This window comes from Anomaloglossus baeobatrachus, chromosome 8 (assembly GCF_048569485.1).
Source record: "Anomaloglossus baeobatrachus isolate aAnoBae1 chromosome 8, aAnoBae1.hap1, whole genome shotgun sequence".
Taxonomy (NCBI): domain Eukaryota; kingdom Metazoa; phylum Chordata; class Amphibia; order Anura; family Aromobatidae; genus Anomaloglossus; species Anomaloglossus baeobatrachus.
The window spans coordinates 195,990,266-196,014,670 of record NC_134360.1 but is presented as its reverse complement, the minus strand read 5'-3'; the positions used below and the strand labels follow the sequence as shown (position 1 = coordinate 196,014,670).

The window sequence follows — 24,405 nt, the reverse complement described above, 5'->3', positions numbered from 1 at the left end:
TGTTCTCCTAATCTGTGCACCCTATAATATTGTTATAGCCTAAAATATTTGCACCCTTAAAATTGTTCCAGAAAATGAAGTATTTCTCCCAGAAAATGATTACAATTACACAGGTTTAATCTGCAGATTTCATGATGCCATGCACAAAGTAGACACCCAGTGCCAAAGGCAGAAAAATAAACTTAAAACCTCTTTGAACCTCCACCACATTTGACTGTAGGTAGTTACTTTTCTTTGTAGGCCTCCATTCCATTTTCAGTAAACCAGTAAATATTAAATAATAATAATACAGTAAATAATAATTTTCAGTAATTATATATATATTATAAATATATTATAAATATATTATAAATATATATTTATATATATATATATATATATATATATATATATATATATATATATATATATATATATATATATATATATATATATATATATATATAATTATTTATATATAATATATTATGTATATTTTTTTTTTTTCTTAATTTCAGGGATGCCAACACTTTTGGACAGGGCTGTACATGACTTAAATGCAGGTAATAAATAGGTATCCATGGAAACAGACTACAAAAGCCCCTCTTTGTAGTCAGACCGTGCTGCTCTGTATTATGCCCTTACATGTTTTATATTATCTTGCTTCCCTTCCACAGTTCTCTAAACACTTTGTGTCTAAATATTCTCCTTGCAATCTCCTTTGACGACTTCATGGCCTTCTGCCTTTTATCTTTCAGAGAATCAGGACAGCTTACACCATGTTGTACACGAGCGTCTGGGGGAGCTGCTGCGGGTGCTGAAGGGGGTGATAAGCAAACACCAAACTTTAAATTCCGTGGATATCCTTGGCGCAGCCGGGACGGTGATCGCTAAAGTGAAAGGTGAGCAACGAACTATGCATGGGAGATGGCCGGCGCTTTGCCATAGCCATTACATTAGTGCAATAAGGCATCATTAAAAGGAGAGCAAGCCAGAAATAAAGACTCATGAGCTCAGCGGTGACAAATTTGTAGGAACAGGATATTGTCACATCCTGTCTTGTATATGAGTGCGGTGCTTTCTTTTTACTGTAAGGTAACCATACACTGCACATGAACTGGCCGGCCCCCTCCTCCCCTCTGAAAACGTACCAAACCGACCGTGCATGCGTAAGGGAAGGTTTGGGGGGGTTAGTGTTCTATGGAATAAGCATTTTTATAACCCCTTTGTGTCTAGACATTTTTTTCTTAATCTTATGTATTTTATATATGCCTTATATAGGATACAGAAGGGCTACACGGTGGCTCAGTGGTTAGCACTGCGGTCTTGCAGCGCTGGGGTCCTGTGTTCAAATCCCACCAAGGACACCATCTGCAAAGAGTTTGTATGTTCTCCTCGTGTTTGCGTGGGTTTCCTCCGGGTTCTCCAGTTTCCTCCCACACTCGAAAGACATACAGATAAGGACTCTAGATTGTGAGCCCCAATGGGGACAGTGCTTCCAATGTATGTAAAGCGCTGTGGAATTAATAGCGCTATGTAAATTAATACAATTATTAATTATTATTATACTGACCATGGGTAGTTGTGTTGTTAGGTGTTGAAAGATGGCACAATAGGCCTAATTTTAAAAGATATCGAACACAAAAACTGATGTTTTTTTATTTCTTTGAAGCTGTCAAATAATTTAGAAAAAAATCTAAATAATTATAAAAAATGTAATTTTCCCCTTTGATACTTTGGTGTCGGTAACCATGTCTGTTATAAGCGGTGATATATTTATGGTCAGATTCAATTCACCGTTGTTGAAATTAGTCCAAAAATAAATGCAATGAATTGACGCATTCCCCTGGGATCCGTATCCGATGCTAAGATGTCAAGGAATGTAATCACCTATCTATAATGAAATATTAGTCTGCATGAGCAAAATACTATATTGTTCAGAAGCTAGTAGTGATCCAGTTAAGAGTTGTCAGAATACAGATGTTATAGTTGTACCATATTGAATATATCATTAATGTGTGGAAAAAATCATGCAAAAGCAGCAGTGTGAGCATCCTCTTCTTACCTCAATACTCCTGGTATCTCCATTATTAGATCCGACAAACAGTATGGACAACAGTATGAGCCGTTTTTTCTTTTCTCAGCACTCCAGGAATCTACAGTATCACATCAGACAGGGGTAGGCAACAGTGTAAGCAGTCGCTTCCTCAGCACTTTTGGTATCTCCAGTAGTAGATCAGATAGGGTGGACAGCAGTGTGAGCAGCCTCTTCTTATCTCAGTACTCCTGGCATGTCCAATATTACATCAGACAGGGTGGGACAGCATTGTGAGCAGCCTCTTCTTATCTTAGTACTCTTGGTATCCACAGTAGTAGATCAGATAGGGTGGACAGCAGTGTGAGCAACCTTTTCTTACTGCAGCACTTCTGGCATGTCTAGTATTACATCAGAAAGGGTGGACAGCAGTGTAGGCAGCCTCGTCTTACCTCAGCACTCCTGGTATCTCCAGTATCACAAAAGATAGACCGGATGGACAGCAGTGTGAGCAGCCTCTTCTTACTTCAACATCCCTGCTTTCTCTAGTATTAGATCAAATATCCACTAAGCACATCTTCCAACACAAGAAGGGAGGTCTGGTGTTTCCTGCTGCACACGCTCCCAGACACCTGTCCAATTAACAGTCTAGGACAATTTTATTTCTCCCAATATAACAAGAGGGTGTCTGCCTTCAGTCTATAGACAAAACAAGTGTAATTTGCTCATTAAAGGCATTAAATAATTTATTAGCATGACATATATCCTAAAATTATTTTTCTTTATTTTCAGAGAGCTCCTTTAACTAGTATTCATTTTGGGTTTTTTTTTGGCCAAAAGCTGTTTATCCCCCCCCCCCCCCCTCCCCCCACATCCTCCTGTAAATGTACACTAGACTGAAATTGCATTTGTTGTGTATGGAGAAAGGCGAATGAGCTGCCAACCCTCATCTGACATGTCCTAACCCTCATTGTCTATGTGACTTCCACTGAGCACTGGTATTCGGTCTCCACCAGTCCCTAAAGGCAATGACTGAATGTAATAACTGCTCATTTGAATCAGTCACGGCAACCTATTCATACACCCCATTTCTAGTTAAAATTCTGATCATTTAGTAACACGTGACCCATCGCTCGTTACCGCATGTAGAGTGCACCATTACAATTTTCATTCCTCGGTCACTTCCTGAATGTGATTCATTTGTAGAAACCGCGTCCTAAGAGCAGAAAAATCACTCTGCAATGATCTCATGTCAGGCTGGTACTGGCGAGCAGAAAACAGTCCTGTCCTATTGGCTTAACTAGAGAAGGGACGTGTTGCACCTAGTCACCATACAGCCGGCACAGCGCACGGCGGTGTCCATTTATCCTGCGTGCAGATTGAAGACACATTGCTGAAATTCCATTTGTCACATAAATATTATTCACGAAAACAATTATGGTGAATTACACTTCTTGACTCCTGTAGTACAACCCGGTTCATATAATGCGGTGTTAAAACACTGATCCCGAGCTGTCGTCAGCGGATTCCTGGTAGTAAAGGGTATACCGCTAGTGGGAAGTGGTTTATGTTGTATTTTCTTGGTATGTTTTCTGGTTATTGTTACTATTTAGAAAGTAGCAGAATATTGTGCTCTAAAGGCGGCGTTACACGATACGATATATCGGGCGATATGTCGTCGGGGTCACGGAATTCGTGACGCACATCTGGCACCGATAGAGATGTCATAGCGTGTGACACCACCGAACGAGCAAAAATACTCACCTTATCGTTGCTCGTTGACACGTCGTTCATTTCCCTAATGTCGTTCCTCCTTCTGCGCGCCGGTTGTTCGTCATTCCCGTGGCAGCACACATCGCTACGTGTGACACCTCGGGAAGGACGAACAGCAGCTTACCTGCCTCCGCCAGCAATGAGGAAGGAAGGAGGTGGGCGGGATGTTACGTCCCGCTCATCTCCGCCCCTCCGCTTCTATTGGGCGGCCGCTGTGTGATGTCGCTGTGACGCCGCACGTCCCTCCCCCTTCAGGAAGAGGATGTTCGCCGCCCACAGCGAGGTCGTTAGGGAGGTAAGTGCGTGTGACGGGGGTGTAATGACTTTGTGCACCACGGGCAATTAATTGCCCGTGACGCACAAACAACGGGGGCGGGTGCGATCGCTCATGCGATCACACGATACATTGTTGCGTGTAACGCCGCCTTAAGAGTAATGTACAGAATTGGTGCAGGGACATATTTAAGGCATTGCTGATAATTAGAAGTACGGTCATGGCTCTCTTGCACCTCAATGACTCATACGCAAAAATCGGTCCGAGTTTCATCAGTCTTGGTTGGGGTCTTCAGAATTTTGTCTGTCAGTTTTTACAATCAAAGTTTGGTCTGTGGCTCTTAGATGAGGAAAAAAAAAAGCTGTTGAGGTTTCTCAAGCTTGTATCAAACAGTGCGTAAAAAACGGACCGCCACCGATGGCATCCAAGTGTTGTCCGTTCCCTTTTTTTCACAGACCCGTATACTTGCATTGACATTCGGGTCAATATCTTGAGATGTCTCCTTGCTTTTGTGCAGACCATTCAATCCTAGGAAAATATCAGACGTGATTTAAAGGCATTGTCCTACCAGGAGAACCCCTTCTTCTGATTCCTCGTTTTCCCCAGTTATACTCCTCTCCCATACCAGCATCGTTACAGCGGTGTCCGCGGCTCGCGGTAACAGGGATCACATGGGGTTGTGATGTCACGCAAGTCCTGCTTCCAATCCGCTTCGGCTTCCTTCTCCCCATCTTCGGACCAAACAAGCAATCAACAGGAAGTGACTGCGCTCTCTTCCCTTTATTTAAGGCTGCTTTCACACATCCGGTTTTTGTCGTCAGGCACAATCCGACGAAAAAACTGACGTGACGGATCCATTGCATCAGTTTTTTTCCTTCATTTTTTGGACTGATTCGTTGTGCTACTGAGAATGCTCAGTAGAATAAAAAGCAATCCGTCGCTGTAATACGTTTTTTGCCACATTACGGCGGATCCAGCGCCCATAGGCTTTCATTGTACATGACGGCGACTGAACCGGCGCGGTCCGTTTTTTTGACGCAGCCAAAAAGTTGCATACTGCGTCCTTTCTGGCAGCTGGACACAGAAATTTTGCCGGATCCGGTGCACGTCAGATGCAACGCAAGGGCATCAGGCACAATCCGGTGCTAGTACAATTCAATGAGGAAAAACGGATTATCCGTATTTTGCCAGATTGTGCCTGATGGCAAAAACCGGATGTGTGACAGCCTACTCATTTGGTATTTAGGCGGGGAGACACAAACCAGCGCTGAGTAGAGTCATGTCACAACCTCATGTGATCCCTGGCACCATGAGCCGCGGACAACTCTGGAACGGCGCCAGTGTGAGAGATGAGTTTAGTCTTAATTTTAACTGGGGAGAACAAGTGGAATCAGAAGGGGATGCCCAGTAGTGGACAACCCCTTTAACCCAAAGTTGAGTGCTATCCCTGAAAAAACATGGACAGCACTCGTACGAGGAAAACTGGTCTGAATGAGACCAAACCTCTTTCTTTTTGGCTTGACCCATGAACAAATGCTTTAGCAATCAGGCACCGGCAAATAAGCACTGTCAGGTCATAGTCTAGTACATGATCAAGAGTGAAGGATCGGTTTACCGGCAGAACAAGATTACTCGGAATACAGACTGCTATAAAGAACAGCATGCACTCTGCTGGCAGATCTATAAGGCAGTGTAACTATAAATTTCCTGCATTCTTTCTAGAAAACAATTGTAATCTCCCAAATAAAATAGTTTTACTTATCCACAATTATCACATCGTATGTGGATTTTCTGCCATCAAAACTTTTACTTTTGTATGGTCGGTCATCTGCTCTTGGGGATTATGAAAAGTGAAGGATATAGGTGCTGCTTTCTTAATGGGAATGGCCTCGGTCAGTGTTTCCAATAGGCCGGGGCCACATGGGGCACTACTGCGATCCTCGCATGACACTGCTCACGCTGGCAGTACAGCAGGAGCAGAGCGTCATGCGAATGTCCCTGCGACAGAGGTCCGACTGTGTGAGCAGACCTCACCTGCGGGGGGCGGGCTGGCATTGAGGAGGGGAGGGATTTATCTCCCTCTCTCCTACGTAGCCGGCTATTGCGATTCTTGCTCACGGTAGACCGGTGTACCGCGAATGCAGTGTGATTTTTCTCTCGCTCCATACACTTGAATGGGTGCGAGAGAGAGTCTTGTATTACAGTTGCAGCATGCTGCGATTGTTTTCTCGGTCTGATTAGGGCTGAGAAAATCGCTCATGTGCGCTGACACACAGGCTAATATTGATCCAAGTGGAATGCAGTGTTTTATCGCACTCCACTCGATCTGTTTTTCTCGCCGTGAGGCTTAGGCCAAACTCCAGTCCTCATGGCCCACAACGAGTCATGTTTTCAGGATTTCCTAACTATTGAACAGGTGATGGAATCATTATAAAAGTATCACCTGTGCTATATTAAGGAAATTCAGAAAACGTGACCTGTTGGGGGTCGTGAGGACTGGAGTTTGGGAACCACTGGCTTAGATTGAACAATAAAGTCAAACGTTTTGCAGTTGGTGTTTTGTGGATTGGTATGGTAGACCTGGATCTGTATCATGTGAAAGGATTTAGAGATATATTTATGATTAGAATTGACCTTCTAAAGGGCTTTTTCCCATCTTCAAAACCTCTTTTCATATCCTGTTTTTGGACTGCAAAGAGTGACTCCTAATCTGGTGGACTCCTCATAAAGCTACGTTTTAGGTTTTGCAAACTTGGTGCCCGTTTACAGTGTCCGATAAGGCTACTTTCACACATCAGGTTTTTTCCATCAGGCACAATCCGGAAAAAAACGGGTAAAACGGATCCGGTACCGCATCCGTTTTATCCCCATAGATTTGCATTGTTACCGGATTGTGCCTGATGGCTTTGCGTTGCATCTGTTTTTTTCCGGATGCGGCAAAATTAAGTAAAGCGGCGGCCGGAGGCAACGTATCGTGTAACGTTATTTTGTCCGGCCAAAAAAAACGCATCCGGCCGCTGCGGCACATTTTTTCAATGCATGACTATGGACGCCAGATGCGGCGCGATGCGGAAAAAACGCATCTGACCGCCGCATGTGGTTTCTTCCACTGCGCATGCTCGGTAGCGTGCCGCAACCGGAAAAAAAACGGACGGGTGGCATGTAAAAACTTATGCAAAGGATGCGGTGTTTTCGCCGCATCTGTTGCATAGGTTTCACAGCCGGATTGAGCCGCACTGCTAAAACCGGATGTGTGAAAGTAGCCTAACTGGGAACGGGCGCTCTTGGTAATGCACGTTTACATAGGTCAATAGTCAACTGATGAACGAGCTACCAGATCTGTCACTCAAGGGGGAGGAGCGTCTACCCTGCCAGAAACCAAGAAGTGAGGAGACTGCACAGCTCTGTGCTTCCCAGGAGACCACTTGATAATACCATTTTAAGAGATGAGGCATATTGCCGACACTTGCATCTGCCGGTGTGATCCCCTCTGGCGCCCCGCAGGCAGAGTAAATGTTGGAGCATTTCTTTGTTTTCTTGGCGAAGTTGGCAGAGAGGCGTCTGTATGTCATAAGCCAGACAAGCGGTGCTTTACACTAAGCCGTACACCTTTCAGTCCATACCTAAGCCCTGATGCATGTCCTCTTTTGTTGCTGGAAAAAAAATGCCGTCTACACAATGCAAAGCCACTACTATTAGTAGGAAATGACAGATACACAGAGCGCAACAAACCTTTTCACTTTGTGCACTGGGGCCCTGGTGATTGTTGTGAGCGACCATTGTGTGCAGCCAGGATGTCCTGGGGAAAAGTGCGTGCGTGTTTTAGAGACCTGGGTATCGTCGCTGTACATACAGGCAGAGAGCCCCGCATCGGGCAGCCTCGCAAATATCATTACCTCTTTAAAAGAAGGCGAGTGTCCTGTCATTGGGCCGGGCGCATGCAGATTTTTTTACTTTGGATGCTTCTATTAGCGTTCATTCCTATTGCAAATGTTTTCCCCAGCACTCAACAGTTCAAAGGCCTAACACAACAGTGACGACACGGCCTTCCTGACACAGGAAAAGTATTCACGGCAGATAAATTCTTGGTTTCAGAGGATTACAGTGGAACAGTCTCTATTTTCTCCAGCTTTCTTCAGGGAGGCTGCTGACGTGAATACGCTGCTTCTAATTTGCCATTTTTTTTGTCCTTTTTTATATTTTTCGCCTTCAACATTGGAATATAAATGTTTATAGGCCATTTTTCTTTCTTTTATTTTGGATTGACTTTTTGCTTCTTTTTGGCCGTGCTGGGAACACATTGAGGTGTGTCTGACGACTTTAGAGGATGGCTTCGAGGTAAGACGTCTCTTCTTGTTTTGCGGTAGCTTTCCATCTTTTTTCCTCCTGCTATGATGTTACTATCTGGATCATTAATTTTACGGAGCTAGGTTTGGTATTCTGCTTATTTTGGGCCCTGGTTAAATAGAAACTAGAGGAAAGTGTGTTGGCGTATATATCCCGTAACCTGCTATGTTTTCCAGGCTTAGATCATGCTTTTTTAGATTGCAGGCAAAATGCAATCCACATTCTTCACTTGTGACTACATCCTTTTTACAAAGGGCTCCGTGGGAACACGGGAGGACATTCCCTTTTTTTTTTAATCTGAATGGACAGCTCTATTGCCATGCCGTGTATAAACTAGAAAATAATAGCTTCGTGGGCCATGTCTGGAATTAAATGGCCGGCGTAGACGTTCTGTCTTTGTGCAATCGAGTGTTAAATTTTTGTATGTTGTGTTTTTGAAGATGGGAAATTATACGCCAAACACACCCCATCCAGGCGCCCCCGTCAGGCACATGGCATGTTGTAAGCTCTATACTAGGAAAACATATTTTGGCTTTTTGGGAAAACAGTTTTGGATCAATATTTTAGTACCAAATTTAGTTAAGTTTTTTTTTTTTTTTATATATTGGGTAATATTTTTGGGGTACTTTGTCCTGACCGTATTTTCGATCAGTATTCATGGAAAAAAAACAGACAGCACTCGGACCATTGTTAATCAATTGTTTAGATGGCCGTATTTTTGGTCTGTGATATCCATGGAAAAAGCTGAAAGCGCTCGCACCATTTTTAAGCAATTGTTTAGATCACTGTATTGTTGGTCTGTGTAATCACTGGAAAACACTGAAAGAGCCCAGACCATTGTTAATTAATTGTGTAGATGAGCCGGTTTTCTATGGGGACCAAATTTCAATATGAAACAAAACGCAGCATACGTTTTTTGTATTTTGGATGTGACTCGCCCATTCAATTCTATGGGGGCCCCCAAAAAGTCACGTACCATAGAGATCAACTGTGTAGTATCCAATTTTTACGGATACATTGCCATTAACATAGCGAGCTGTATTTGGTCTTGTCAAATTTATTCACTGCTGATGTATGCAAACAGATGTCACGTGAACGGACATACGGATGACCGTATAGGTGAAAAATCGTCCATTTGTTACTAGAAGACACTGGCCATTTTTGTTATGTTTCATGTGAACTTTTAAAGGGAACCTGTCAGCAGATTTGGGGCCTATAAGCTGCGGCCACCACCAGTGGGCTCTTATATACAGGATTCTAACATGCTGTATATAAGAGCACAGGCTGCTGTGTAGAACGTAAAAATCACTTTATAATACTCACCTAAACGGTTGCTGCGGTGGAGTTGGGTCAGATGGGTGTTTTCGTTCCCTACCCGGCGCCTCCTCTTTCGGCCATCTTTGTCATCCTTCTTCTGAAGCCAGGGTGCATGACACGTCCTACGTCATCCACACTCGCCGGCATTGAGGTCCTCCGCAGGTACACTTTCATCTGCCCTGAGAAGGGCAGATCAAAGTATTGTAGTGCGCTTGCGCAGGATCGGCGATTGTGTATGACATAGGACGCGTCATGCACCCAGGCTTAAGAAAGAGGATGAAGATGGCTGAAAGAGGATGCACCGGAGAACGGAGATGCCCACTACAGCGACCGTTTAGGTGAGTATTATAAAGTTATTTTTACGTTCTACACAGCGGCCTGGGCTCTTATATACAGCATGTTAGAATCCTGTATATAAGAGCCCGGTGGTGGTGGCTGCAGCTTATAGGCCCCAAATCTGGAGACAGGTTCCCTTTAACCTTTTTATTGACGTGTGGACAATGGGAGAAGTGAGCATGAGATGGTTGGGATCCAGAACATGTTGGATCAATAATCATTGAAGTTTATAATGAGCTTGATAGGAGTTATCTATCTTTATTGAAGACTGGGAAGTCATGGCTTTTACGGAACCACTGGTGGACACACACACCAAAAAAGGGCCCTTGTGCAAGAACACAGTACATGGACCCTTTTCAGTCCAATAACTTATCAAAATTCACAATTCCACTGGTTAGGAGTAAAAATACCCCCCCCCCCCCCCCCCCCCCCCCGCCTCCTGGGCTCCTGTGTGGCTGCAGAGGTTGCACCAATGATATGTCCATCCCTGAAAGGAACCGTGTCATCTGGCATGATTTCCATGTTTCCAGTGCATTTTAATTTGGGGCCAATTTACACTTCTGCAATAATCTGGATCTGATCCAGTGACATAAGACTTCTGTCGCCCAAAGTGCTGTGTTCTGAGACTATAGTGAGCCTCCAAAAATCTTCACAGCTCTGTCAGTTGCCTGTCCGCACCCTTCCCCCATCATTTCACATATGCGAGATGGGTGATCTTTTATTAGAGTGTATAGAGCAATTTATATGTTTTTTTTACTTTTCTTGCATGTATATGAGCAGGAGTATTGTGCACATTACACCTACAGGCATTTTTAGGACAACCCTGGCTAAATCTATATACGTTAATATGGAGTTGGTCCCTTTGTAGCTATGGCAGCTCCTGCTCTTCTGAGAAGACTTTCTACATGACTTTGGAGGTGTCTGGAGGTAATTTTACCCATTTGTCCTGAAGAGCATTTGTGAGGTCGGACACTGATTTTGGATGTAAGGTCTTCTGCTTTTCTAACAATGTTCTAGTTCATCCCAAAGGTGTTGGTTGGGTTGAGGTCAGGACTTTGTGTGGCCGGTTGTGGTGTTCTGCACCGTAACCCACACAACCATATCTTTCTGGACCTTGCTTTGTGCACTGGGGCACAGTCCTGGAGAACAGAAAAGGGTCTTCAAAATGTTCACACAAAGTTGGAAGCTATAGTTGTTCAACATGTCTTGCGTGCGGAAGCAATAACATTTCCATTCAGTGGAACTTAGAGGCCTAGGCCGACTCATAAAATTGAATCCCAAAGCATTATCGCTATTCCACAAAACGCTGGCACAATGCAGTCATACAAGTTTAGTCCTCCTGGCATTCGCCAAACCCAGAATTGTCCATCAGATGCCAGATAGAAAAGCGTGATGCATCCCGCCACTTCCCCCGATTATAGTGGCAGGGTGCTGTATACCACTCCATCAGACGGTTGGTATTGTGATTGGTGATGTAAGGCTTGCATTCAGCTATCCAGCAAATGAAAACTCGAGCCATGAAGCTTCTGGTGCAATCAGATATTACCAGAGGAGGTCTGGAGCTCTCAATGACCTAGTCAGCAGAGCGTGGGTGACTTTTATACACTATGCTACTCACTAATTGGTGACCCCCCCCCCCCCCCCTCACCCCTTGTAACTTTAGGTGGTCTTCACTTCATGGGTGAATTGCTGTGATTCTTATACACTTCCACTTTACAATTTCAATATTACCACTTACATTTGATGGTGGAACATAAAGGAAAGACATTTCATGAATACCATTGCCGTCCTCTTACAGGACCACGCTGGTATCGGTGAGCCAGTCTGTAACAAATGTTCGTTTATATGTGGCCGCATGCAGAGGTGGGATTCCGCTGGTTCTGTCCGGTTCGGGAGAACCAGTTGTTAAAATAGCCGCCGGTTCCCCGAACCGGCAAGAAACAGCTGCGGTGATCCTGTTCCTTCCTGTATTCATTTGTGTTAGTGTCTCTTTAAGACTCTAACACAAATTAATCCCCGCACCTCCGCGCTGCACTTCCGGGTTGAGTGGAGCCTGTCTGCTCCCTGTCCCGGCGTACAGCGATGCGCTGACGAGAGGTCACGGCAGTGTGAGGAGGTAGCTCCTCCTACAGCCGTCTGTCAGCTTCTGTGTGCAGCGAGCCGCGGAGGACAGAAGACAGAGGAGCAGCCACCGGTGCTTGGAGCAGGTAAGCGCTCTGTGAGCCGAAGATGCAGGGAGAGGGGCCGCATAACATGGCAGCTATTTGGGGAGAGGGGCCGCAAAAGACGGCAGTTATATGTGGCGAGGAGGCCATATAAGATGGGAGCTATATGTGGCTATATGGGGAGAGGAGGCCATATAAGATGGCAGCTATATGGGGAAAGGAGACCACATAAGATGGCAGCTATATGGGACAGGATCTGCAGGGGAAAAGGAGCACATGGGAAGACATCTGCTGGGAAAAGAGGCCAGAATGGGATGGGATCTGCAGGGGGAAAGAGGCCATAATGGGATGGGATCTGCAGGGGGAAAGGGGCCATAATGGGATGGGATCTGCAGGGGGAAAGAGGCCATAATGGGATGGGATCTGCAGGGGGAAAGAGGCCATAATGGGATGGGATCTGCAGGGGGAAAGAGGCCATAATGGGATGGGACCAGCAGGGGGAAAGAGGCCATAATGGGATGGAATCTGCAGGGGAAAGAGGCCATAATGGGATGGGACCTGCAGGGGAAAAGAGGCCATAATGGGATGGAATCTGCAGGGGAAAGAGGCCATAATGGGATGGAATCTGCAGGGGGCAAGAGACCACATGGGATGAGATCTGTATGGGGAAGGTCGCCCATTCCAATTTTAGAAGGGCTCCTTTAGTAATATTTTTTAAAAATTTGTAGATAAACCGTTTAATACAATATGACTGACAGTGACTGGAACAACTGGTACTGGACAGGGGAGTGACGGTATAGGAGGGGGACGAAGATTTTACTTTAAATTACTTGCATTATTTGGTTGAAGAAAGTGCGTGAAAATGGGTGTGGTTACAGAATGGGTGTGGTTTTAAAAATGGGTGGGGTTTACAGAGAACCTGTTAAAAATTTGAATCCCACCCCTGGCCACATGTTGTACACCTGTGGCAGTGGGACTGAATGAAAAACCTGAAACCAATGAATAATTGGTGTATCCCAATACTTTTGTGCACATTTCATTTGTTAAAGCAACCCTCCCCCCAAGTGTCTATACATTTTTCATGTATATTCACCCAACTTGGTGCTCTTTTGCTGCCTGCTCCTCTGATGCTGCCTGCTCCCCTGATGCTGCCTGCTCCCCTGATGCTGCCTGCTCCCCTGATGCGGCCTGCTCCCCTGATGCGGCCTGCTCCCCTGATGCGGCCTGCTCCCCTGATGCGGCCTGCTCCCCTGATGCGGCCTGCTCCCCTGATGCGGCCTGCTCCCCTGATGCGGCCTGCTCCCCTGATGCGGCCTGCTCCCCTCCCGCGGCCTGCTCCCCTCCCGCGGCCTGCTCCCCTCCCGCGGCCTGCTCCCCTCCCGCGGCCTGCTCCCCTCCCGCGGCCTGCTCCCCTCCCGCGGCCTGCTCCCCTCCCGCGGCCTGCTCCCCCTCAGACTGGCGCCTTCTTCTACAATGGCCACCGCAGTGGCATTGAGGGAGTCAAGAGTTAAAGGGAACATTAAAGCTGATACATGCTGCCCACTTGAGACCCAGCATTTTTGACTAGTCACTCATGCAGCTTGATCCCCATGGGCTTTTTAAAGTATGTTTCTCTCTAAAGCACCGCAGCATTTCAAAGTCAAACATACCTTGCTAAAATCCTAATCGGAGTTTGTTCCAGCTCACCTGCTCCAGGAGACCACCCAATTTGGAACTGTGCAGGGAAGGAAAAGTCGACAAGACTAATATCAGAAGATTCAGGGAATCTGTCCATATATTTACTCCATGTGACTTTTTGGACTAATTTTATTCTTGTACCTTAAATAAAAGTATTATTTTAAGAAAAAAATTTTGGATCAAGCTGCTGGATATTTTCGTCTCTGAATCTTGCTAAAATCATACAGCCAGTGTCTGACAAATGCTGTCCGTAGGATGGGTAACATATATCATCTGTCACAGTGCCTTTTAAGGAGGGTTGTCTACTACTTAGACAGCCCCATCTCATTCCCTATGTTTGCCCCCATAAAAATAAGCCTATACTCCCCGCCCATGTTAGTGTTATGACACGTGTACTCCACGGCCAGTCACTGCTGACTTCTATGTCCCCATCTTTGGACATGTAAGTAATTGACAAGAAGTGAGCGGCAGCTATAGCTCTTACTCACTGTTAATTACTTAACCATCTGAAAGTGGAGTCAGAGAATCTGGCACTGGGTGCGGGGCTCGCATGTAATAACACTGTAACGTGGGCCCCGGGACGGCGAGTTCGGACATTGCTGGAACCACGCCAACACTGGAGGTGAGTATAGGCTTATTTTTATGGGGGCGAACATGGACAATGAGAAAGGGTTGTCAAGGTAGTGGTCAACCCCTTTTAGTGTAAACCACACTTCTCTGCCTTTCTTGTACTGGGTGGGAAAAAAAAGTGGTGTATATCCCGCGCAGCTGACAATCATTCAGATGATGTAATATTGTTGGAAAAAGGTGGTCTTTATTTGAATGACTCGTTTCGAAGACCACTGACTTCTTCCGCAAGATCTCAAGACTAAACAATCACTGATCTCGGGGAGACCATTCAGAGAAAACACCGTCTGCAGCCAGCGAGGGCGCTCAACACAGTGAAATCCCAGGTACATTGCCCCCTGGGAGATATGCAAATCATAAAAAGAGCCACTCCTTGGCTGGGTCCTTCCCGGAGGGATATCTGGCTGGTTTCTGTGTTGAGACTCCTAACAGAGGCTCTACAGACTTTTTTGATCCTCAAGATCTCACACATATTAAAAAATAGTCAACAGCAGTTTAAATAGAGATTAAAAATGTCAAAAAGCGTGAAACAGGTAATTCATTGTATTGTGGAATAGAAAAGGTTTAGTCTTACCACTGAACTCCCTGTGAGCGGAGGCAACGGAAGGAATAGAAGGCACCAGCACTGGAGGACACCAACAGAAAAGGGACCTGTACAAATACAAAGGGTACAAATACCTGTACAAATACACTGTATGGGCCCTGTGCATGTCAATGGGCTCATCATAATACAAAATTCCACCTGATTTGGAGGGGTTAGTGACCCCCTTTATCTTTGCAGCTGCCCAGGTTGAACCAATTGTATGTCCCACCCTGGGCATCGGGTTGGGTGTCTATAGATGAGAATTCTATAGTGATATTTCCGTCCTAGAGTCTGGGGTCACTTTAAGTCCATTTAATCCTTGCAACATAGAAGTAAAACCCTGGAAATTTAGTATTTCTTTTCGGACTTCCCCCCGCAGACCCAGTTCCTCTTTTTTGCTGTGTCTTCACAAATATTTCTGAACGGAAGTGTCCTGAAAGAAGTGACTATTGTGTGATAGCGGAGCAGAGCTCGTCCGCAGCGGCTCCATTTCCTGCTGGAAGCCGCGTTATTGGGGAAGTATGCGCCGGGCTAAAGGCTTCGTGGGAATGAATGAGAAGCTGTTATAGCACTGTACTGTTTTCTTTACGGTTATATGCAGCAGTGAAAAAGAATAGGGCCAAGGGATTACGGATTTTTTTTTTCTCCCAATTATTTTTTTTTTCTATACGTCTACTAAAATAGAATTGAATAGGTTTTAAGCCTTTAACCCATTCATTGCCAAAATGCCAAACTGCTCATGACTGAAAGGTTTGTCCCATGGTTTGTCGCTTGATTAGACGGATTCTCTTACCACCAATGACGATTGTGACTTCACACCACTAAAAACATTTGTTTCCTGTGTAAAGCTGGACCTGCATACAGATTACTGACCAGATGGATGATGATATTGGTCAGATCAGTTTACATCCGGTCCCGCTGATCCTGAAGATGTCTGCAGGATAGTGGCCAACCCTTTTAAAGGGAACCTGTCACCTGTTTTTTGGCCTATAAGCTGCGGCAACCATCACTGGGCTCTTATATACAGCATTCTAACATGCTGTATATAAGAGCCCAGGCCGCTGGGTATAACATAAACACTTTAGGTCCTGCGCAATGTTGGCGCGTGTGTATGACGTAGAGGCGTCATGCACCGCGGCTTCAGAATGAGGAAGACGAAGATGGCCGAAATGGGAGGCGCAGGTCCCGGAGAACGGCACCACCCATCCGGCTGTTAGGCATCGGAGCGACCGGTTTAGGCAAGTATTATAAAGTGTTTTTTTATGTTATACACAGCGGCCTGGGCTCTTATATACAGCATGTTAGAATGCTGTTTTATACACCGAGAGAATGTGGTATGAATCCTTTTAAATAAAAATAATCTTTATTATAAATGCATTAAAATACAGCAAGTAAGTCCTCAAGGGTCATACGTCCCCTGAAGAAGAGGTGAAACGCGTGTAGGGACTGGTGGTTGCCTGGACTTGCTGTGAAGTGGTTAGTAGCTTTCGGTACTATAACTGTGAAAAACTGTGGGCTGTGGGTACGTTGGTTATAGCTAATACTGTTCCTAGCTATGTGAGCAAGGCCTTGGTTGTACCACAATTACGCTATGGACTTGACATATAGATAAGTGATCACATTGGCAATGTTTGAAGTAGGGTATATTACCACCAAACATGTTTTGTAGGAAACTTCAGTGTGTGCTTACGTGTAAACCACTGTATTACATCCTTGTTATGATTAAAAACTGTGATCTTCTTGTATGTATGTCATGTTGCTAACTGTCCACAACTATTGCTATTGACCTAATCCAGCAGTTCAGTTAACCCCTTGAGGACTTACTTGCTGTATTTTAATGCATTTATAATAAAGATTATTTTTATTTAAAAGGATTCATACCACATTCTCTCTGTGTATAAAATTGTATAGTGGTGTCCCGACACTTCCAATGAGGTTGAGGAGTGACCTAAATTAAATGTTAGAATGCTGTGTATAAGAGCCGGTGGTGGTGGCCACAGCTTATAGGGCAGAAAAATAGGTGACCGGTTCCCTTTAAGCATATGAGATCAGGTTGTAAGACAAGATTTTGTTCTGATCTGGCCATTTATTCATACCGGTTTACAGATGGAATCAGAGAGCTGCATGATGTCAGGGCAGAGAGCCTGATTCCAGCTGTGTCACTTACTAGTCTGTTTGCTCATTGGCAGCACAATTCAGTGTCCACACAAAGCTGCCAATCAGTGGTGGGGGCGGGGTTACACAGATTTGCTGTACTGCTATGTACATGAGACCTAGTCTGGCATTGATAATCTCCTGTTAATAAAACACTGATTGTATCGAAATTATCTAAAGCTGATAAGATAATGACAGATCCCTGAAATCTCTGTCCTTGTATTGTGCTGCTCTCAAATTAAATAGCAAAACCCTGCTGACAGATTCCCTTTAATAGTGGTCTACACAGAAAATGGGCCTTACACACGATGTAGCCTTAAGATCAAAAATCTAAATTGTAATATATTTTTGTATATCACGCACTGATAGTACACAGAGATCCTGATTCCAGTGATGTGTCACTTACTGGGCGGCTTAGTGTAGTTTTGATAAAATCGCTGATTAATCAGCAGGAGATTATAATTACAAGACTACCTTGGCGTGCTGCAGGTAGTCCAGCAGATTCATGAGCTCTGTAGAACTGCTAGATCTACAGCAGAGAAAACATTGATTTTATCAAAATGACAGCAAACAGCTCAGTAAGTGACACATCGCTGGAATCAGGGTCTCTGTCTCTACATTATGCTGCTCTCAGATGGGGTAAAAATCGTGGTGATAGATTCCCTTTAAATGAGAGGATAATTAATTGACTAAATAATGACAACTCCTTGAACTGAACAGGGTAATTGGGAATAAAGACTAAATCTTTACAAATACCATGTATTGGACCCTTCAGAGGTCAGTGATCCTCATGCAGATTAAGACCAGTACAGTCCCCATTGTGTCACCATTACAGCTGGAGTTTCACCCAGATCCCGGCCATCCCCCTCCAGTCTTCTGTTGTCTGATCTCGCTGGGCTCCGTCTTGGTGTCTGGACCCTCCCATCGTATTCTCTCTGGCCTCGCACTCTCTTGTGAAAATCAATTCTGCTAATAAATAATTCATCAAACGAATAATCGCCATGTCCTCTCAATTAGAAAAGATTTAAAGGAGGTTTCATAATTACCCACAAATTTGGAGGTGGAATCCAGACTTGTATTTTTGATTTATTGTGAATAGCATTCTACAAAAATTCTAGAATGTTTTGCTCTGCTGTGCTTGGACCATTTCATACGTCTTCATGAATCTGACTGTGCTCCAAAATGTTCATTTTCTAATAATCTTTACATGGTCTAATGTATGGTCAGTGGAGTATGGCCAAAATATATTTTATAAAAAGTGACGTACATTGCCATCATACGTGGGAGAATGAGGAGACCTCTCATCAACCACAAAGGAGGCAGTGAGACACTGGGTCAGCTGTAACTCCACCCACAACCTGTCTCCTCCATACATCTGTGACCTAGTCTCCCGGTACTGACCATTACGCAACCTCAGATCCTCACAAGATCTCCTTCTCTACTTCCCGCTTATCATCTCTTCCCGCAGTTTCATACAAGATTTCTCTCGTGCCTCCCCCATAGTCTTGAACTCTCTGCCCCAACACATGACTCTTACCTACCATGGAAATCTTCAAAAGTAACCTGAAGACCCACCTCTCCGACAAGCCTACAACCTGCAGTGGCCCTCTGTCCACCATAGCATTGCACGACCTGCTTTACCCTCACCTACTGTAGCCTCACCCCTTCCCTGTAGACTGTGAGCCCTTGCGGGAAGGGTCCTCTCTTCTCCTGGTACCAGTCTGTGACGTGAAGTGTCAACAATTCTTTTAAACTTGTCTATGTATGCCTCTTTTTCACATGTAAAGCGCCATGGAATAAATATTGCTATAATAATAAATAACGCTGATCTTCTTAGCCAAGATGCTAGGTGCCAATTTCATTGGATAGATCAGGATATTTCGAGAGAAGGTGCTTCTGTAGAGTAAACTTAGTGTAGATTTGGACCTGGAAGAAATGAAGTGTCTGCTATGATCCTCATTGAAAATGTCTATAAAATGGAATTTTTGGTGGAAGAGTCATCCCAAAAACCTGGTTCCTCACACATGTGAATTTCTTTACAATCTCAAAATGTAATTGCTCTTCCAGAATGTTAGAGGTTTTGTCTGGTGGCCTCCAGGAGCTGAAACCCCCTCGAGAAGCTAATATGATGAAGCTGAACTCAGTGAAGATCTCCTCTTCTCCAAGATCGGAGGGAAGCGACATACTAAATCCATGTGGAGGAGATGCTCTTCTGTCTCTGTTGACCTCACAAAAGTGTTCTGAAAGTTCATTTACACTTAAATTGGGCAAAAACTATATAATTGTCTACAAATACTAGAGTGTTCATCGAGACTGGTCAATCAGTCTACGGGACCAGTTTTACAACTTTTACCAAGTCAATTTTTAAGAAACACAACATCAAAGGCCACAGTGTGAAAATATGCTTTACAGACTAGAAAAAAATGTTGTGCTTGAAAAGTCATCCTTGTCTTTCACTGCCACTCCCGCCATATTTTCAGGGTATATTTTAGGTGCATCTGTCTTGTTTGTTCTCCATAGGCCCCTGAGCCACCACCCTGCTAAATGCAACCCGTGAATACAATGGATTTACTAAAACAGATGCGAGTACAGGAAAGGGAGGCCGCTTTGTTTTCATGTCACAAGGTTTTGTGTGGAGTAGGAAGATTCAATCAGTGTGTCCATAAGAATGTAACGAGTTCTTCTTACTCCTCGGGTTGTTGGTTTCTTTTTCTTGGTGTAACTTTTGTATTTCTTTGCTGTTCTCATGTCTTATGGCATTGTTCTACACAGTCAACAATCGGATGACCTTGTTGGTTCAGTACAGTGTTACATTGCAAGGTCTCTTGGACGTTCTTGTAACTAAATTGATCAGATATAAGGTAACGTAGGCCTTGCATATTAGATCACTGATTGCTAGTGTTATCCGAATGTTTTGGGGAACTGCAACCTTTCTACAGGAGGTGAAATGAAAGTAATCGACATGTTCACTGGCTTCCCATTGCCAAAAGACTCCAGTTCAAAACATTAACCATGACCTACAAAGCCATCCACAACCTGTCTCCTCCTTACATCTGTGACCTAGTCTCCCGGTACCTACCTGCACGCAACCTCAGATCCTCAGAAGATTTCCTTCTCTACTCCCCTCTCATCTCCTCTTCCCATAATCGCGTACAAGATTTCTCCCGTGCCTCCCCCATACTCTGGAACGCTCTACCCCAGCATATCAGACTCTCTCCTACCGTGAAAAGCTTCAAGAGGAACCTGAAGACCCACCTCTTCCAACAAGCCTATAACCTACAATAACCCTCAGTCCAGTACACCACTGCACAACCAGCTCTGTCCTCACCTATTGTACCCTCACCCATCCCCTGTAGACTGTGAGCCCTCGCGGGCAGGGTCCTCTCTCCTCCTATACCAGTCTGTTTTGTAATGTTAAGGCTATGTGCCCACGCTGCGGATTTATCGCGGATTTTGCCGCGGATTTGCCGCGGATTTCCCGAAAATCTGCAGCAGCGGCACTTCCAAGCCATTTCAATAGCATTTTGGAAATGCTGTGTCCATGCTGCGGATTTTTCCGCTGCGGATTTGCCGCGGATTTTGATCCGGAAAAATCTGCAGCATGTCAATTGTTTGGTGCAGATTTGGTGCGGATTTTTGGTTTTGAATGGGGAAAAAAAAAAATCCGCGGCAAATCCGCGGGTGCGGATTTGCCGCGAAAGTCGCGGATTTTCAGGCAGAAAAATCCGCAGGTACATTCTACCGTGGACACATAGCCTAATGATTGTTGAACTAGTTTTTATGTATACCCTCTTTCACTTGTAAAGCACCATGGAATAAATGGCGCTATAATAATAATATTGTTGGGTTTCAACCTGGAGTCTTTTTGGGTTTATTTTTGGAGGATAAACCTGGCCACACACATTGGATTAGATGGCCAACTGGTTTAGTCTGGACAAATCTGTAGGTTCCCCCAATAGTAATGTGATTGGGGGCTTGGGATGTCAAGAACGGAGGATGGAGGTGTTTAAATTTCAACCATTCTTGTCCTCAAGGTAGATGAGCCACTGCCAAGAGTGCTTGGTGGCACTTCCCTCCATTCAGTAAGAAGCATTTAAGCCTCCATACACATCTGAGAAAAGTCAGCCAAAATATCCAATTTCAACCATAACACATAATCATTAACTGCCTTGGAGAAATGATTTAGGTTTCCACAGGACCGAAGCGGCAGCATCTTGTGCCAGTAACTTCTGACTGGCCGGAAGTCAGAAGTTACAACACTAGTACTCAATACAAGTCTGAGAACCAGAACGAGGCTTTCATAGACTTGTATAGAGTTATCTCCAGCACCTCCATGAAACACTGGAGCTGCCAGTAAGTCACAAACTACAGACGGAACTGTGATAACAGAAGTCCACAGGGAGTGAGTACAAATCATGTGGCAGGGGACTTAGATTTAAAGCACCACTCCAGTGGTAACATTTAAAAAAATAAATGCCAACATAGTGCTTTAAAGAACAACAGTTGTGTTTTTTGTTTTTTTTCGTTTTTTTTCCATAAATCAATAGTACACCTGACAGTAAGACCCTTTTGTAAATGCATTTTATCAGAGAAATACAGACTTTCCCATTACTGAGATAGGAGATGACAGTTGGTGCTCATAAAGGTCTATGGAGACCTGTAACTGATGGATTCAAGAGAACTTGCAGCAGAATGCCTGTCTCTTCCTCTAGGTCTACCATACTGCCACCGGCCCTCTTTATTTTAGCCAACAATTGACAAGGCATGATCAGTCTGTAATGAGGAGTCAATAGAATAGACCTGGCTCACTGCAAGGGGGGGTGCTCTGGAATAATAGGTCCAGCAATACAAAAAAGTACGGTATATCCGGCACACCACAATGTAATAGAAGAATCTTTGATTTGGCTTGAAAACAGTTTTTATTGTGTATATACAAAAATAGTCGTCCAACGTTTCGATCCAACTGCATCTTTACAGGGACACTAGGACTATATGCATAAAAGGACTGTCAAATTACATCAGTGTGGATAAAGGACAAAACTGATCATCAAAAGGAAAGACTGCGCAAGCGGTCTGGTCCGTGCGTATCACTGAATGTGACCTGGTGTGTACGTATGAGTGTACCAGTGAGAATCAGTGATGATTCGTGGTAATAGACTTCAGGTGAGGTATCCTGCTTAGTCTGAGAAAATCCAATAGGCACAGGATTGCAGGGGTTCTTCCAGTGAGGAGGAAATGGCAACACTGCCAGTTGAAATGGAGCAAAGGAAGCCTGCGTTGGTGTATAAGTGGGTCCCCTGCAATCCTGTGCCTATTGGATTTTCTCAGACTAAGCAGGATACCTCACCTGAAGTCTATTACCACGCATCATCACTGATTCTCACTGGTACACTCATACGTACACACCAGGTCACATTCAGTGATACGCACGGACCAGACCGCTTGCGCAGTCTTTCCATTTATTTTGATGATCCGTTTTGTCCTTTATCCACACTGATGTAATTTGACAGTCCTTTTATGCATATAGTCCTAGTGTCCCTGTAAAAGATGCAGTTGGATCGAAACGTTGGACGGACTATTTTTGTATATACACAATAAAAACTCTGTTTTCAAGCCAAATCAAAGATTCTTCTATTACATTGTGGTGTGCCGGATATACTTTTTTGTAATGAGAAGGAAGCAAATTTTTATTATTAGGTATGTTACAAAGTTGCTTATTTTCATGTGTGCTATTGATTTATGAAACACCAAGTAAAACTGTTACTGGTTAAGTACATGACTGCCTTAAATGGAACTTGCCAGCAGAATTTCACCTCCCGTACTATTAATGTATATGCAGCTCCTTCAATGAAAGGTCCAGCAATACCTTTACATGTCCAGACCAATCCTCCAATACTGAGAAATCAGTGTTTGAATTAATATGCAAATGAGGTTGAAGAGCTATTTGTAGATCTGCCGCCTCTGTCACTCCAGCTCTATTCCCCACCCAGTGATGCTTCCTTCTGCTTGACTGAAGGCTCTTTTGCCTTAAGTCTCACAGCATAGAGGATATCAGTCAAGTAGGAGGAGACAGCGCTGTGCGGGGAATAGAGCTGGAGTGACAGAGGCTGCAGATCTACAAGCAGCTATTCAGGTTCATTTAGAACATGCTGGACATTGTAGCGCCAGCATCCCTGCACTGCTCTGCCTCTTCTCAGCAGGGACGCTGACTCACTCCTCGCCACGGCCAACAGTCACTGCCCTGCCTTGCTTCCCCGCAGTCATCCACGTGTGATCTTCCTTTTTCCTCCTCCCAAGGCCTGTGCACGCCACAGAGGTCTCCTGCGAATGCGCCTAGGGCCAGCGTGCCTTTCTCAGAAGTGCCTCTCAGCCTATAACTGAAAGGCACTGGTACTTAAGGCATCCTCCCTCTAGGGGAGGTGCCTGAGCAACTTGGTCAGTTAATTAGTGTTAATAAGATCTAATCCCTATCATCAGAATATGACTTATTGTTTAAATCAGGTTTTTTGCTACATGTATTTTGGCGTGTGTGTGTTTTTACATATGAATCTATTAAAAATAAAAAATAGAAATTTTTCTGTTTACACTGAGAGTAATAGAGGAAGGGTCTAAAATCTGCGCCAAGGACTCCTTCTTCGGGACAACAGGCAGAAAAACATCAAATCTCAGTTGAGAGTTGATGTTCTTCTGCCTGTTGTCCTGAAGAAGGGAGCTGCGACTCCTGAAACGCGTAGACCTGTGCATGATATTAAAAGAAGCATTAATCTCTTCATTGAATCCATTGAGTCCTTGGCGCGGATTTTAGACCCTTCCTTTATTACTCTCTGTTATCAGCTTTCCTTGGGGATGCTGCCTGGACCTGGATTCTTACATGCTTATATAGTGGTTGTGACTGGCACAACCATCAGAGGTGAGTGTGATACTCCTTTTTACCCCCTTCCATTGTTGAGGTAAGACCCTATTGTGCTTTGTTTTTCCACAGTTTCCTATCCAATCTATTTTTACACTGGTATTTGGAGCTTAGATTCAACTTCGTTTTTGTTTTTTTGCAATAAACACGCACATTAGCCACGCTGGTGAGACCCTGACCATTATCTTTTGTATTGAGACATCTAATGAGCTTGTGCAAAGGTCATTG

General features: G+C 44.4%; 1 protein-coding gene across 3 annotated transcripts in view; it reads left to right on the top strand.

The window, feature by feature from the left end:
• The window catches only part of ARHGAP29 (Rho GTPase activating protein 29), a 163,258-nt gene that overhangs the window by 82,259 nt on the left and 56,594 nt on the right, over window positions 1-24,405 (top strand). For 2 of the 3 annotated variants that reach the window (XM_075322355.1, XM_075322354.1), the window contains exon 3: window positions 738-881. In XM_075322355.1, the coding sequence (XP_075178470.1) occupies window positions 738-881 (144 nt within the window). Of the gene's footprint in view, window positions 1-737; window positions 882-8,312; window positions 8,400-24,405 lie in introns of those variants that run through there. The other variant, XM_075322356.1, reaches the window with a different exon arrangement.